Source organism: Salvelinus sp. IW2-2015, linkage group LG32, assembly GCF_002910315.2.
Source record: "Salvelinus sp. IW2-2015 linkage group LG32, ASM291031v2, whole genome shotgun sequence".
Taxonomy (NCBI): domain Eukaryota; kingdom Metazoa; phylum Chordata; class Actinopteri; order Salmoniformes; family Salmonidae; genus Salvelinus; species Salvelinus sp. IW2-2015.
Window position 1 is genome coordinate 37,970,116 of NC_036871.1, and position 15,273 is coordinate 37,985,388.

Below are 15,273 nucleotides of genomic sequence, written 5' to 3' on the forward strand. Positions count from 1 at the left end.
TAAGAAATACGAGTGATAGTTATTACACATTGATTACACTATGTTAAATTATGTGAGGTGCAGTCATATTCAGGTCCGGATTGATCAACAAGTTTATTTGACACGTCTTTTTGACAAGCAAAGACCCAAACGGCATTCCATAGAAATCCTGGTTGGGAATGAAATGACTCAACAAATGAACAACGAAACAGCACAGCAAGTAAAAGAAATAGGTTGAGATTGTGTTTTACTGATAATGGGGACATGTATAAATGTCAACAAAATATCATTTTTGGTCAGTGTGGTGTGTATTTAACCTTTATTTAACTAGGCAAGTCAGTTAAGAACAATTCTTATTTACAATGACGGCCTACCCCGGACGACGCTGGGCCAATTGTGCGCCGCCCTATGGGACTCCCAATCACAGCCGGATGTGATACAGCCTGGATTCGAACCAGGGACTGTAGTGATGCCTCATGCAATTAGATGCAGTGCCTTAGACCGCTGCGTCCATGTGTGTGCGTTAAGCATTCTAGTGCAGTTATATAGTTAAAAGGCCACTAAAATTTTTAATATCAGTATCGTTTTTTGGCAAGGAAAATATTGGATATCGTATCGGCCAAAAATGTCATATCGGAGCATCACTAGTGGCTACACTAGGCACAATGGACCAATGAAGAGACCAGACCGAGGTTGTGTTCAGTAGAACTCATTGCAGCAAAACACTGAAGCAAAAACACCAAAATTAGCATGTATTGGATAAGTTCAGGTGGCTACCTACTCCAATTGTCCCCCATTTGGTACCTACTGAATACAACCAAGGGCCTTGACTCCTGAACACTCCAATAGGGATATGGAAACAGCAGCCGTTGGGGAAAACACACTTCCAGTAGCCTCACAGGCGCACACAACCCCCGACCAGTGTGTTAGTTTAACCCTTAATCCCTGCCAGCCAGCCACTGTTTACACATTGTCAATGTTCACATTGTAACGCAGTCCAAGGGTTTCCAGACACACACACATACAAAGCTAAGCTCTCTCTCGCTTTCTGAAGGCATGTTCTTTCACTCCAAAGGAAGGTACACGACTAAGGGCCTTGACTCCTGAACACTCCAATAAGGATATGGAAACAGCAGGCGTTGGGGAAAATAAACTTCCAGAAGTTCTTTCTCGGTCCTCACCTTCTCAAAAACCCATTGGAGGAGGTCAGAGGTGAGGGGTTGAGGAGAGAGGACGCGAGAAGTATGCAATTGAGTAGGCTTGGGCGGTATACTGTAGTATTTGGAAAAAGCCAGGGGATTGTTTCTCAATACTGTCAAAACTATTTCTTAATTTAATTTTTTATAAATTTGAATCTATAGCTACTTTAAGTAAATACCTAGTCAACTTGTGCAATACGTTGAGAGAGAACACTGCGTTCATTTCATCGGTCACATTATGTAACTTACGGTAGTCCCCAGTTACGTGGTGTTTGTTTACAAGCTAACGACGACAAGAGACCGGAGCCTTGTGTCACGCACAGTAGTGCAGCATGCGCCAGGTGATCTAATTACAGCTTGCAATTCACAACTTCCCGATAGATATCTTATAACTATTAAGATAACCGTCTAAAAATGTTCCTTAACACTCGGCTGTTGTGCATTTGGTTTGCTAATGTATTAGCTAGTTAGCTATCTAGCTAAGTGGTTAGCTTCTTCCAAAATCAAGCATTTGCTTGGTTACAGCAGAATCCCCTCCTGGATCAAGAACCTTGCCAGCTAGTATTAGTTTTGTGCGTGCAGAAAACTGAGTAGGGTTTGAGTTACTAGTATACATACATTAGGTCAGAAACTGTACAAAACGTTCGCAATGCGGTCGTTAGCATTTAGGTTAGTGTTGTCTATCAGGATTCCTTAATACTTGTAAGCCTTTTTGGGCTTTGAATATTAGTACTTTTTAAATAGATACCCCAGTCAACTTGTGCACTAGGTAATAAAGCATATTGCGTTCATCATTTTGCCAGTCAGGTAATTTTTTTTATTATAAAGCTTACTGGTACTGGTTTCCCAAAACAGCGGTTAAATGTTATTGGTCAAATACACGTTTAGCAGATGTTGCGAAATACTTGTGTTCCTAGCTCCAACAGTGCAGTAATATCCAAGACAAATCTAAAAGTAAGGATGAGCAATGGTCAGAGTCTGGGAGAGGTACTTTTGTTCATTTACATTTAAATTTAAGTCATTTAGCAGACGCTCTTATCCAGAGCGACTTACAAAATGGTGATCACACCAGATACTAACTGGTTTTCTGATCTTTTTTTTTTTTAAAGGTATCTGTGACCAACAGATACATATCTGTATTCCCAGTCATGTGAAATCCATAGATTAGGGCCTAATAAAATGACTGATTTCTTTATGAACTGTAACTCAGTAAAATATTTGCAATTGTTGCATGTTACATTGATATTTTTTGTTCAGTATATATACTTTTTTATATTGGCCTACAAAAGGTCCACGGGTCACAAAATGTAATATATACGCATAATATATGCACAAACTGTTTCGGATGGGGAGCATGCTGTGGCCTTCAACCTAAATAGAAAGTCTGTCTGACCCTAGTGCAACTGTAATAAAGCGGGTCGGATCTGCTAGCTACTAGCCATCTAGCTAGGTTAGCCAGTGGGAGCGAATGGGTTGGTTCAATAAAACATTAAAGGTACTAGCTAGCTAGGATAAACTCCAGATTTTGCAATATAGATTGCCGCTAATAGAACATTCGTAACGCTGGTGTTTATTTGAAACCATACACTTTTTAACTTACATAACTTTATAGTAATAGTAGAACATGGTAGCAGCCAGTAGCTAGTTATCCAGCTACCGCTATGTATTGGGGTGTAATCATTACGCCGATTCTGTTGCAAAAGTTTAGTCTATTAACAAAACGTTTTGTGAATGCAAACGAGAGTTTAGGTCCCTCTCTGTTTCGTTCCATTTTCTCGGTTTGGTTCTTAAACAGTAAACTGTTTCCGTAATGAATACACCCCTGGCTAACAGCTAACCTTAGCTAACTAGTCAGCCGGCTAGCTAACGTTGAGTGAGTAAATCCTCTGTCGCTTGCTACTGTACATTTACAATACGCAAGCCTTTAATCAGGTTACAACGAAACATCCAGCAGTGATTATGGTGTATTTCTGTTGCCGTTAAATCAAGTTTGTATTAGGCTACACTACCTGATTATTTGTGAACACGTCTGAACGTCAAATTGTTCATGTTGTGGACTCCCCTACAAATTAGTGGATTTGGCTATTTCAGCCACACGGGTGTATCATTTTTTTTTTTTTGCACACAGCCATGCAATCTCCATAGACAAACACTGGCAATCGAATGGCCTTACAGAAGAGCTCACTGACTTTCAACGTGGCACCGTCATAGGATGCTACCGCTCAAACAAGTCAGTTTGTCTAATTTCTATCCTTATAGAGCTGCCCCGGTCAACTGTAAGTGCTGTTATTGTGAAGTGGAATTGTCTAGGAGCAACAACATCTCAGCCACAAAGTGTTAGGCCACACAAGCTCACAGAATGACTGTCTCGGGAAGCAACATCAGGACAAGAACTGTTTGTCGGGAGCTTCATGAAATGGGTTTCCATGGCTGAGCAGCCGCACACAAGCCTAAGATCACCATGCGCAATGCCAAGCGTCGGCTGGAGCGGTGTAAATCTAGTCGCCATTGGACTCTGGAGCAGTGGAAATGCGTTCTCTGTAGTGATGAATCACGCTTCACCATCTGGCAGTCCGACAGACATACATCATTATACCCTGATGAAGACAGCTTGGCTGTCGAAACGTTGGATATAACATTTTTGCATCTGAGCTCCTAGAGCTCTCCTTTATTTTCAAGTTTTCTACTCCGCTAGCCAGCACCTCTCCTAAATAGGTGTGCGTTTCTTTTTCTTCTAGACAATCCGACAAACATATCTGGGTTTGGCGGATGCCAGGAGAACGCTACCTGCCTCAATGCATAGTGCCAACTGTAAAGTTTGGTGGAGGAAGAATAATGGTGTGGGGCTATTTTTCCATGGTTAGTTCCAGTGAAGGGAAATCTTAAGGCTACAGCATACAATGACATTCTAGATGATTCTGTGCTTCCAACTTTGTGGCAGGCCCTTTCCTGTTTCTGCATGACAATACCCCCGTGCACAAAGCGAGGTCCATACAGAAATGGTTTGTCGAGATCGGTGTGGAATAACTTGATTTGCCTGCACAGGTGGTGGACCAACTCCATATTCATGTCCATGATTTTGGAATGACATGCTCGACAAGCAGGTGTCCACATACTTTCGGCCGTGTATATGTGATGGGATGTATAGACATTATGGACAGCATCCTCTATGAGAATTCCTTAGTACTTGTTAGCATTGTGTTAGCATTCAGGTAAGTGCCGGTAGATTTTTTTTGGGGGGGGGGGGGGGGGGGTGTTACGTTTGGGGGGGAAAATGCACCCCTTCTGTGCACTAGCGGTAATAATGTATATCCCGGGATGGCACAGGCATGGAATGAAGGTATGGAAATCTGGATACAGCTCAACCCTACAATTCAGTCTCTCTCCCCCCTCTCGCTCCAACTTCCAGCAGGATGTGGAAACAGTGAGTCAGTCAGCGTGGTAGATCAGCAGGTGGCTAGGTTGTTTCCCAAAATGGCACCTTATTCCCTAAAGTGCACTACTTTTGACCAGGGCTCTGTGGAGCTCCCGGTCTAAAGTTGTGCACTGTATAGGGAATAGGGTGCCATTTGAGGCAGACCCAGTCTGGAGGATGAATGCTAGAAGCTAGGGTCCAGCCCTACAGTCTGTCCACTTCTCGCTCTCACACACGAGGGGAGGGTTAGATATTGGAAGGGAATCCCAGTGCAGGGAGACTTAACACTCCTATGTCCATTCTAGTAGGGGGATAACGTCACCCTCGAGCAGACAGTCACCTGCTTCCTCTACAACAGAACCTTTACAGGAATCTGCTCTGTGCCCTTTCAGAACGGCCCAGGTTCATGTTACAGCGGACCGTGAACGCGCGTGTACAACAACACACAGTGTAGTACAAATGTTGTAAAGTAGTCAACATTAAAATTCCACCAATCAGAAGACAGACAAAGGTAGAAAAACAAGTCCAACCAGGACAGTTAGAGAAAAAAATATACAGCACAGTCCACCCCCTCCAGGCAGAAGACAGAACAGTCCCCCCCCCAGGCAGAGAGGGGAAAAAATAACCTTCACCTGAAACTGTATCTGTCACACACACGAGGAGCTCTGATGAGTGAGACACACTGGGATGTGTCACTAACCTCCAGTTATTTGCAGCTCATTACACAGAGACAGTAGGGTCTCACACACCTTACGGTGTATCATGTGTCCTGCTGAAGGTATGTATTAGGCTGCTCTGCAGTGGAGATGTGTCTGTGAGTGAGTGGTCCTGTAAAAAATGCCTGTAAAAAATATTGGGCTGTGTTTATATGACTCCCTTAAAAAAAACAAGCCCATTTTTACCACATTCTTGCCTGTATACGTGTTTTACACCTCCTGTGTGCATGCCGGCTTGCCGGGGACGAGTGGCAGTAGTAGTTTGCAGATGTGGGTGGGCATCTATTTTAATAAATCCATTGAATATAACCCATTAAAAAATAATTCCGCCTCCCTGGTGGCGCAGTGGTCTAAGGCACTGCATCGCAGTGCTAGCTGTGCCACCAGACTCTGGGTTCGAGCCCAGGTTCTGTCGCAGCCGGCCGCGACCGGGAGGTCCATGGGGCGACTCATAATTGGCCTAGCGTCGTACGGGTTAGAGGGTTTGGCCGGTAGGGATATCCTTGTCTCATCGCGCACTAGCGACTCCTGTGGCGGGCCGGGCACAGTGCACGCTGACCAGGTCGCTAGGTGTACGGTGTTTCCTCCGACACATTGGTGTGGCTGGCTTCCGGGTTGGATGCATGCTGTGTTAAGAAGCAGTGCGGCTTGGTTGGGTTGTTTCGGGGGACGCATGGCTCTCGACCTTCGTCTCTCCCGAGCCCGTACAGGAGTTGTATCGATGAGACAAGACAGTAACTACTAACAATTGGATACCACGAAATATTGGAGAAAAAGGGGGTCAGAAAATTAAAAATTAAATATGATTTCCATTGGTCCGACAAACAAAGCGGCAGTCCTGTGGGCGAAAACAACTCGTTGATGAGAGAGGTAGAAGGAGAATGGCAAGAATCATGCAAGTTAACAGGCGGAACACAAACAGTCAAATAACGGCGCAGTACAACAGCGGTGTGCAGAATTCTCTCTCGGAACTCACAACTTGTCGGTCCTTGTCACGGACGGGCTATTGCAGAAAACGACCACACCGGGTTCCACTCCTATCAGCTAAGAAGCTGCTCCAGTGAGCACGCGATCACCAACACTGGACAATTGAGGAGTGGAAAAACATTGCCTGGTTCGACAAATCCCAGTTCCTGTTGAATCATGCTGATGGCAGAGTCAGGATTTGTCGTAAGCAGCACGAATGGTCCATGACCACATCCTGCCTGGTGTCAACGGTACAGGCTCGTGGTGGTAATGTAATGTTGTGGGGAATGGTTTCCTGGCACACGTTAGGTCCCTTGAATTGATTCATGTTTCCATGTCCCGGAGAATTCGGGCTGTTCTGGATGCAAAGGGAGGTCCGGCCTGGTACTTGATGGGTGTATCTAATAAACTGGCCACTTAGTATATTTTATAGTAAGAATATAACAGAATAAAATACAAAGAATATTTTCCCCCACAGAACTTGTCACAGGAACGTGTGGAACTGCAGTCAAATAAAAAGTTATTGAAACAGAGCCCAAGTCTATGATTTTTTGACACACAATGCATCTCTTTCCTACCCTCACTGCACTTTGATAGGGAGCAGGCGTAGTGTTACTTACATTGTGTATTTTCATCTTGATACTGATAGAAAATAATAGCAATCTTATTTTCAAAAGCATGCAAGTCTCATATTTCACAATCTCAGCGGGCTTTTGGAGTTGCCTTTACACGACCAAGAAAATAATAGAAGTCGACACTTGATTTAGGTTACATTATTGCATGCTAAATGTTTCTGAACAGATCTTGATGAGCAAATATAATAGATGAGCTATACCACCCCCCCTACACTTGTTTACCCAGCCAGAAACTAAATTAACCAAATAGCCTATTAAGTGAAACAAAACAAAAATCACATTGAGACAAGACAGTGAACTTACAGGCTTTTGGTTGAGAGTAGGCCTTTAAGTGAAGAGCAAAATAACCCACGTGTTAAACTACGTAACATGGCAACATGTTCTAATAAAAGAAACCAACTAGACACGACGATCATGAACATCGCTTTATCTTGGCCAGGTCACAGTTGTAAATGAGAACTTGTTCTCAACTAGCCTACCTGGTTAAATAAAAGGTGAAATAAAAATATATACATATATATTTAAAAATCAAATCACCTCAGCTGACATTTCCCAAGCCTAACCGTAGCCAATGCGTCGCCTGGTTCACCAACTATTTCTCAGATAGAGTTCAGTGTGTCAAATCGGATGGCTTGTTGTCCGGACCTCTGCAAACGGATATTCAGTGGGGGGGGGGGGTCTGATATAGATTGATTTATCAAGACCCCACACTTTTCTTAAGCAGACCGATGGCGCTGTCCAAATCAAAACGGTGCTGAAATGATCATCTCGTTGACCACACGCGGACATAGGCTATTGCTTCAAATGTATTACATACGAGTGGATGACCTTAGGAGTTTCAGTAAGCAACAATTTGATACATACCTTCAAATTGCACTAACTTACTTTATTCCAATATATTTCTTCATTTCAGTGATATTTATTCCCACAGTAATTCTTCAAATGGATCCATCCAGTGATTAAGAAAACAATGCATGCTTAGTGGTGGGCTATGTGAAGAGACAGAAGTGACATGTCACGCAAAGTCCACAGCTGGCAGGAAGATGGTTAACTGGCGCTGCCTAGCAACCATTAAGAGTTTAAGAGGGCAGCGCGTGCCAATGCCGCCTCAGCATCAAGGCTATGTTTCATACTAAGCTGTAGGCAAAACTTTACCGAAATGATTACCAGGTCATTATGCAGGGGGGGGGGGATTTAAAATTTTAAAGTATTGGCTTTGATAACAGCAATACCTTTCAGATAGAAAGAAAAGGTGGAGGAAAAAGTTGGTGGTATGGTCAAGTTCACGGAAAATCATCTTTGTATGAAAGAGATGAGTCTCAGACGAACACAGTGGACCAAGCCAAAGTGCGAGAGGGAGGGGAAGGAGGGAGGGAGGAATGTGGTTTGGGCGCTAGACTAGACACCAGACGGTATTTACGGCACACACACACAAATTGAAACATATGGGAGAGGCTGGGCCCCTCTCCCTCCCCCTCTTTCTGCCAGACAAACACAGCAGACAGGGAGTGCCAAATGACTGTACAGCAAGCAGTGTTCTCACACCTGCACAGCACACACACACTAGAAACACACAGACACTATAAAAACGCTTTGGAGTGCATAGTTTCTTGTTTAACCCATAACCTGCCAGGCTGCATTGAATTCAAAGCAGTCTACCTGGAAAACACCAGTTAAAGTCAGGGTCATCTAACTAGTCAACTCTCCCTTAGTGAGCCATCATTAAAACGACAAGGCAAAAAACTACGCCTACGTCCCAAACTAGTCCCTATATATAGTACATAATTTGTTTTCCCAGAGCCCTATAAAGTAGTGCGCTATATAGAAGAAAGGGTCCTATTTGTGACATACCCTAATAGTCCAGTTTGATCAAGAAGAGAGGTCCTGTCATGAGACATATCGATGAACCAGTCAAGAGAGGAGAAACCATCTAGAGCTTTGTTTTCAGCTGGAGTCAGCCATTTCTATGGGTCCTGCTGGCCATTTATATGGGTACTGCTGCCCTGCTCTGCTCTCTCCCACTGTCCTTTTTATTTTATATACAATGACAAAGAAAAAAAAACTTCTTTTTTTTTTACTCTGCTCTGTAGAATCCTGTTTGGTTCTGGTCTTCAGTGAAAAGCACTGGTGGTGATGGTAATGCAACTTGGGTATTCGCCCATGTATGGGCTTAGGCTGCCGGTTACTGTACACTCCAGTTCAGTGGTACGAATAAAGATCATGGGCCAGTTTCCCAGACACATCGTCAGCCTAGTCCTGGACTAAGAAGGCATTCAATTAAGATTCTCCATTTAAATTGTATTTTAAAACCATCAACAAATTGAATGACTTAAAAGGTCATTTAAATAGGGGAGGAGTGAACGTAATGAATCTAAACTGGCCCCCCTATCTTGCCCAGAGGTCTGAGGGAGGGAGGGAGAGTCCACTAGTCCAGGCAGTGCTCTTGCCTATTGTCTAGTGCTGGTTCTAGTGACCTCCAGCTGACCCGAAGGACAAATGATGCTCTTCCCGTGTGTGACACACACACACACACACACACACACACACACTGCAGTGACCCAGAGCGGGAGAGACCAGCTGGTCAGCAGTTAGCCTGTCCGCCACCGCTCTGATCTACTACACCATCTCGACTTACCCCCACATTAGTGGGTTGCCTGTGTTTCCATGTAGATGTCAGCGCTAGTGTTGTTGTGTTTCCATGTAGATGTCAGCGCTAGTGTTGTTGTGTTTCCATGTAGATGTCAGCGCTAGTGTTGCTGTGTTTCCATGTAGATGTCAGCGCTAGTGTTGCTGTGTTTCCATGTAGATGTCAGCGCTAGTCTTGCTGTGTTTCCATGTAGATGTCAGCGCTAGTGTTGTGTTTCCACCAGGAATGTGACACTAAAGGCTTGGGGAGAGCATAATCAACAACAGCACATGCTACATATGTGTGTTTGACCAATAAAATTAGACAGTTGCTTTGTGAGAAAGTGCTTAAGTTCAGTTAGCCCTTGTTATGTAAATTCACATTTATGTCATTTAGCAGACACTCTTATCCAAAGCGATTTACAGGAGCAATTAGGGTTACGTGCCATGCTCAAGAGCACAGACTGATTTTTCACCTAGTCAGCTCAGGGATTTCAAACCAGCGACCTTTCGCTTACTGGCCCAACACTCTTAACCGCTAAGCTACCTGCCATGCCAGCTGAAAAGTACCCAGGGCCTGAGTTCGGCACAAGGTCAGAGCAGAACCGCCAGAGCCATGGCCCAGTGAGACACGGGTGCTGGTCTGCATAGATGGAAACAGAAAAGTCTGAGTATTTTGGGTAAAATACAATAGGGTAAATCTCCAATGAAAATACGGGCAGCAGGAAGAATGTCACCTGTCCCCTATGTATCGTCTTACACACAGCAAGGGCTGGTTTCTCTAGACTCTACCAATGACAGTGTAACCACACTAGTAGTCTCACGCAAACATATCTGTTCAGAAACACAATAAGAAGTCATTCGTTACTTACTTTGTCGCTGGTTCGGTTGTAGTGGAACTTGTCCTTCATGTCCTCCAATAGCTGTTTGAGCTGCGGTTCCTCTGCCGTTCCCAGGTACTTCCTCCCCAGCTGCAGGTAGCACGGCCAYTTGGCCGAGTCAAAGCCCCAGTGRCAGGTCCTCTTGTCCGGSGACTTGTGWGAGTGCATCACAAACTTCTGYGGWGARAARAKCAGCTGGCAYTCCACRCACTGAAYACAGGGCGMCTCGGGCTKKGYGTAGAAYTGGGGWACRAACAGACCCTGGCATTTCCCYAGACACTGGTGCTCCACCTGGAAGCTGGCCTCCGTCTCCTTGAGGAGCTCCTGGCCGGGTAGCTTGGTGACGGGTTCGGAGGGGAGGACAGCCCCCGGGCGGAGGAGGGCGTTGCAGAGGCGTTGGGCGTCAGTTAAGGTGATGAGGCCGCAGGACGGAGCATTGAAGGGTAAAATACCCAGCACCTTGAGTATGTGGAGCTGTTCCCCGTCGCAGCGCGAGCAGTACACATAGAGCTCGTCGCACACCGAATTGATCTGCTGCAAGGAGAAGTGGCGGAGAACCGAGTTGAGCACCTGGGGGAGGCAGAGCCGCTTCTCCCCGCCGACGGCGAAGCACGAGATGGATTCTCCTTCGAGAAGGGAGTGGCTGAGTTCCGTGGAGCTGTCACTGGGCACCAGCAGGGGTATACCGCCCAGCACAGGAGGGGAGGGTAGAGGTGCCATGCCAGGGTAGGAACCAGGGCCGGGGGAGGAGGATGCTTCGTGGCCAGAGCGGGCTGAGAAGGCTGCTGGGCCCCCCAGAGAGCGCGCGCTGCTGAGAGTGAAGGCTGCCAGCGTGTGTTTCAGCCCAGGGCTCAGGTCTAAAGCTTTCGCTCCACATACCTGGAACTCCCCCCTACTGTCCATCTCTATTGATCTAGTCATGCCTGGGTCCACCTCCCGGTCCTGCTCTTCCTCAGCCTCCCTCTTTACCTTGGGGGTCCAGGGCAGGGGGGGCAGAGGGTCCAGGCTTCGGCGCTTCAGGTTCATCTCAGCCATCAGCCTCTTCTTAATGGGCACGTCTTCTATTCTCTCACAGTACAGCTGCTTCATGTTGCCCTTGAACGAGGTCAGGTCTTCGAATGGGGTTTTCAGACTCGTCTGAGTACTGGCCATGTCAGAGTTAGAGCTACGGATGAGTCTTTCCACTACCCCCTTCACTTGGATATATTAGTCCCCTGTTGAGTAGTCTATGTGGGTTTTGTTAGTATCTTTTCAAATGTTCCAGATCTTCTGGTGTTCAGAAAGGTACATGGTGGAGACTGCAGTGTTTCTGTTCAGATTGTTGCGTCTAAGTCTCTGTCTGCTTCCTGTAGGGGATGGGAAAGGTTCAGGCGTTAACACAAACCAAGAGAGGAAACGAGGGGGGACTATATCCCCCCCCCCCTCGTCAGTAAAACTCTAACTATATTAAAATGTATTCCATGTGTAAAAGGAATTGTTAAAGACTCCAGCCACGCAAGTCATACAGTCCGAGAGCCTATCTGGTAGCAGAGAGAACAATCTGCATTGACCCTTTTTTTTGCACTAACTCTAGACTCACCACATGCACTGCTGCTACTGTTTATTATCTATCCTGTTGCCTTGTCACTTTACCCCTACCTAGATGTACATATCTACCTCAATTACCTTGTACCCTGCACATCGACTGGGTAGTGTTACCCAGCCAAGTTTCTTTACTCATAGTGTATTTAATTAATAGGCGTTTTACTTTTCTATTATTTTTATCTCTGCATTGTTGAGAACGGGCCCGTAAGTAAGCGTCTCATTGTTAGACTACACCAGTTGTTTACAAAGCATGTGACGAATAACATTTTACTTGATAGAATTAGACTAATTACAACCGATTATGAAAGTAAAATGTTTGGGGGGGGGTGCAAAAAAAATTATGTATATATTTAAGGTGTATTTTCTGGGGGGGGCTATCCTGAGGGTTGAGTGGCTCAACGGACCCACTGGGGGCAAAAAGACAATTAGCATACCCATACCTCACCACCCAAACATCTCCCCATTCAGCCCTTTTCATTGAACCCCATGGGGCAATTCACATCCCACGTTTTCACCCAAAGGCAGTAAAATCACCATTCCATTTCCAACAGAAAGTGCTAGTTTTGTGAAGTTAAACCAACCAGGTAGCAAGACAACTAGTATATAGCTTGTCTCTCTGGCCCCTCTCTAGGTCACTAAATACTGTCACAAAAAGTTCACACCTGATGCATCCTAGTAACAATTTTCCCTGTTAAATTACTCAGCCATTTAAATACTTTTTTTTAATGAATACTCAGTTTTTGCCGTAGCCCTCATTTACTGGGTTTTTATGAGATTTAAACATGAGCTTGTTCAAGGTGTCAGACTAGAGGACTGTTGCTATCAACTGGACCACCGAGAATGCTTACCGATCCGTTAAGAATGCTTACCGAAAAACCTGGGGCGGGGCTTAGTGAAGGGTCAATTGCTACGTTACTGAAACGCAGTGTGACATTCAATGGATGTTGAACATGGTATTTTCCCTACACCGCAGAATCTAGCTGCATTTAAAGCGCATAACTCCGACTATAATAAACGGTGTATATCTAAAGGACCGTTGTATTAACAGTAAATACAGTTCACTGTGTTAACTACTGTAATCCAAAATTAGGAAAATATATCTACAGCATTTCAGTGGAAACCCTCAACATTCAGCGACAACATGACAAGCAGCCTCCCATTTAACTAGCTACAATCACATTGAGTGCTTGTGTGACCAGTATCATCCTTTTTTTTTTTTAAGTGACTGTCAAAGACAGACATATAGGGCAAAAATATATAAATACTGCATTTAGGCAGTCGAATGTCTTTAACTGCGCATATTCAGTAGCCGTGTGCGGACGACAGTACAGCATTCTACCAGCAGCACCACTGACTGACATCCATGCAGTAACTACAGTGTACAGATCTTTCCACCAAAGGAAGCAACTATCGGGGTACAAAACGCGGGGCTGCAGACCAGGTGGTCGTAGTTATTGTTAAAAATCCCATTCCCTAGTATGGCTCCGCGTCATAATTAAATGCAATAATACCGAATGCTTCACCAATGCAATGGAGGAGAACAGGTTCAAGGCGAGCTTCACCACCCTTGATTCACGCGTTGACTTCCAACCAAAACGGAAATGTTTCCACGCAACACAAGTAATATAGTTGTATAGTTGTTTTTTTAACAGGGTTGTTAATATTAATATTCAAAAGACGTCAATTTTCTCCTGAATATATAAAAAAAATCTAATAAAATGGACGTTGAGATTCGAGGGTCCCTTACCCTGTTTTTTTCTCCATCTCGCACAGTGTCCCCTTCGTAGCTAGCAAGGACAACGCGCACAGCTCCATTCATTCCTTTCCTCTCCAAACTCCCTTTCTCTCTCTCCCCCTCGTCTACAAACTGTACTTCCCCTCCTCTGGCTCGCCACGGTCATGGCACTGGTATGCAGACAGTACTGATAATGACATTCACTGGCTAGGTTGCTGTCTGCTACGAGACTGTCTAACACCGACCTACAATTAATTACCAACTAACGTTAACGTCGTTAGCTAGCTGAACGTAGAACAACATTCCGGGCTTAGCTAACGTTAGCAACAAATTTAGCCAACACGTCTGAATACAAACAAATGTGCTAGCAAGTTAAAGCCAAGGCTGTGGTGTATTTTACACCAACGAACCACGACAAATAACGTTAAGTATTTCGGAATATAAAACTGATACAATAGCGAATAGTGTGGGTTAATTAAATGTTGAGGGGGGGTAATTACGGCAACATATGAGGACTGCGTAAGAGAAACCACAAAGCCAATTCGATAACTCAAATTAACATCGTTTTCGCTCAACTTTAACCTCAAAAATGTATATTGAAGCCAGTTGGGCAAACGGGGACTGAAGTTAGCTTAGCATGGCCACTGACTACACACCCAACCGCAACGCTGTGTGAAGCCAAAGCCAGCTAGCCAAGGATAGCTAACCTTTACTAGCGACCGCTTGTTAAAGCCTCAAATCATAGCTCCATTTCGGAAAAAAACGTCAAATAAACAAAAATGAAAACGTGATAAATGACATATTTACATCAAGCGAATAACAACGTTCAGAAACCAGTTTAAAAAGACTTGCCTGAATGAGGTCGTTTCGGCTTCTCTTCATTCGGTTCTACCGACCATCAACAAGCTACAGCTAGAAACCACTACTGCTAGAGCCCTACAACGTCACAACACAACCTAATGATGATGATACGTCACCCAGACTCGAATTGGGCATTTCACGGAAACTGTGCGGGGGTGTCTGTCTGTCTCGCAGTCTGGCAGTCTGGCTTGGTTTGTGTAGCACATCTGCAGTACTGAGTGAGTGAGTGAGAGCGAGAGCGCCTCACCAACCATATAACCCGGCCATATAACGATTTGTTTGGATTCCCATTCGTTCTGTTCTTGATGTCCTTGAGTCTAGTATATTTAGGTTACATATTAACTAAGGTTTATACTCTGTAAATGACCCACTATTAAGAATATGTTCTATTTAAAACAATTATCTTATTATTAAATTATTTAAAACAATTATCAACATACACAGGCATATCTATACTATACCATATTTTATTTATAATATATCTATTTGGTTCATATTGTTTGGTTTATTTGTTATGTTTTAACAATTTGTTGATCTTTTTCCCAGTAACATCATGTCCTGGGGTGACATTAGTTTGGCAGCTGATCACACCAAACAACACAATGAATTTGGGCTTTCAGTCAAGTTTGTAAACATAGGAAAGAAACATACGAAAGGTTGTTTGAGGATAAGAGATA

At 44.4% G+C, this 15,273-nt stretch overlaps 1 protein-coding gene across 3 annotated transcripts in view; it reads right to left on the minus strand.

Moving 5' to 3' along the window:
• LOC111956563 (ski-like protein) overlaps nt 1-14,829 on the minus strand; it is a 46,571-nt gene extending 31,742 nt beyond the window's left edge. For all 3 annotated transcript variants that reach the window (XM_070436775.1, XM_070436776.1, XM_070436774.1), the window contains exons 1-2: nt 14,588-14,829; nt 10,408-11,762 (exon numbers count right to left, since the gene is read on the minus strand). In XM_070436775.1, coding sequence (XP_070292876.1) covers nt 10,408-11,568 — 1,161 coding nt within the window. In that variant the 5' untranslated portion in view covers nt 11,569-11,762; nt 14,588-14,829. The remainder of the gene's footprint in view (nt 1-10,407; nt 11,763-14,587) is intronic.
• Between the last annotated feature and the right edge of the window lie 444 nt (nt 14,830-15,273).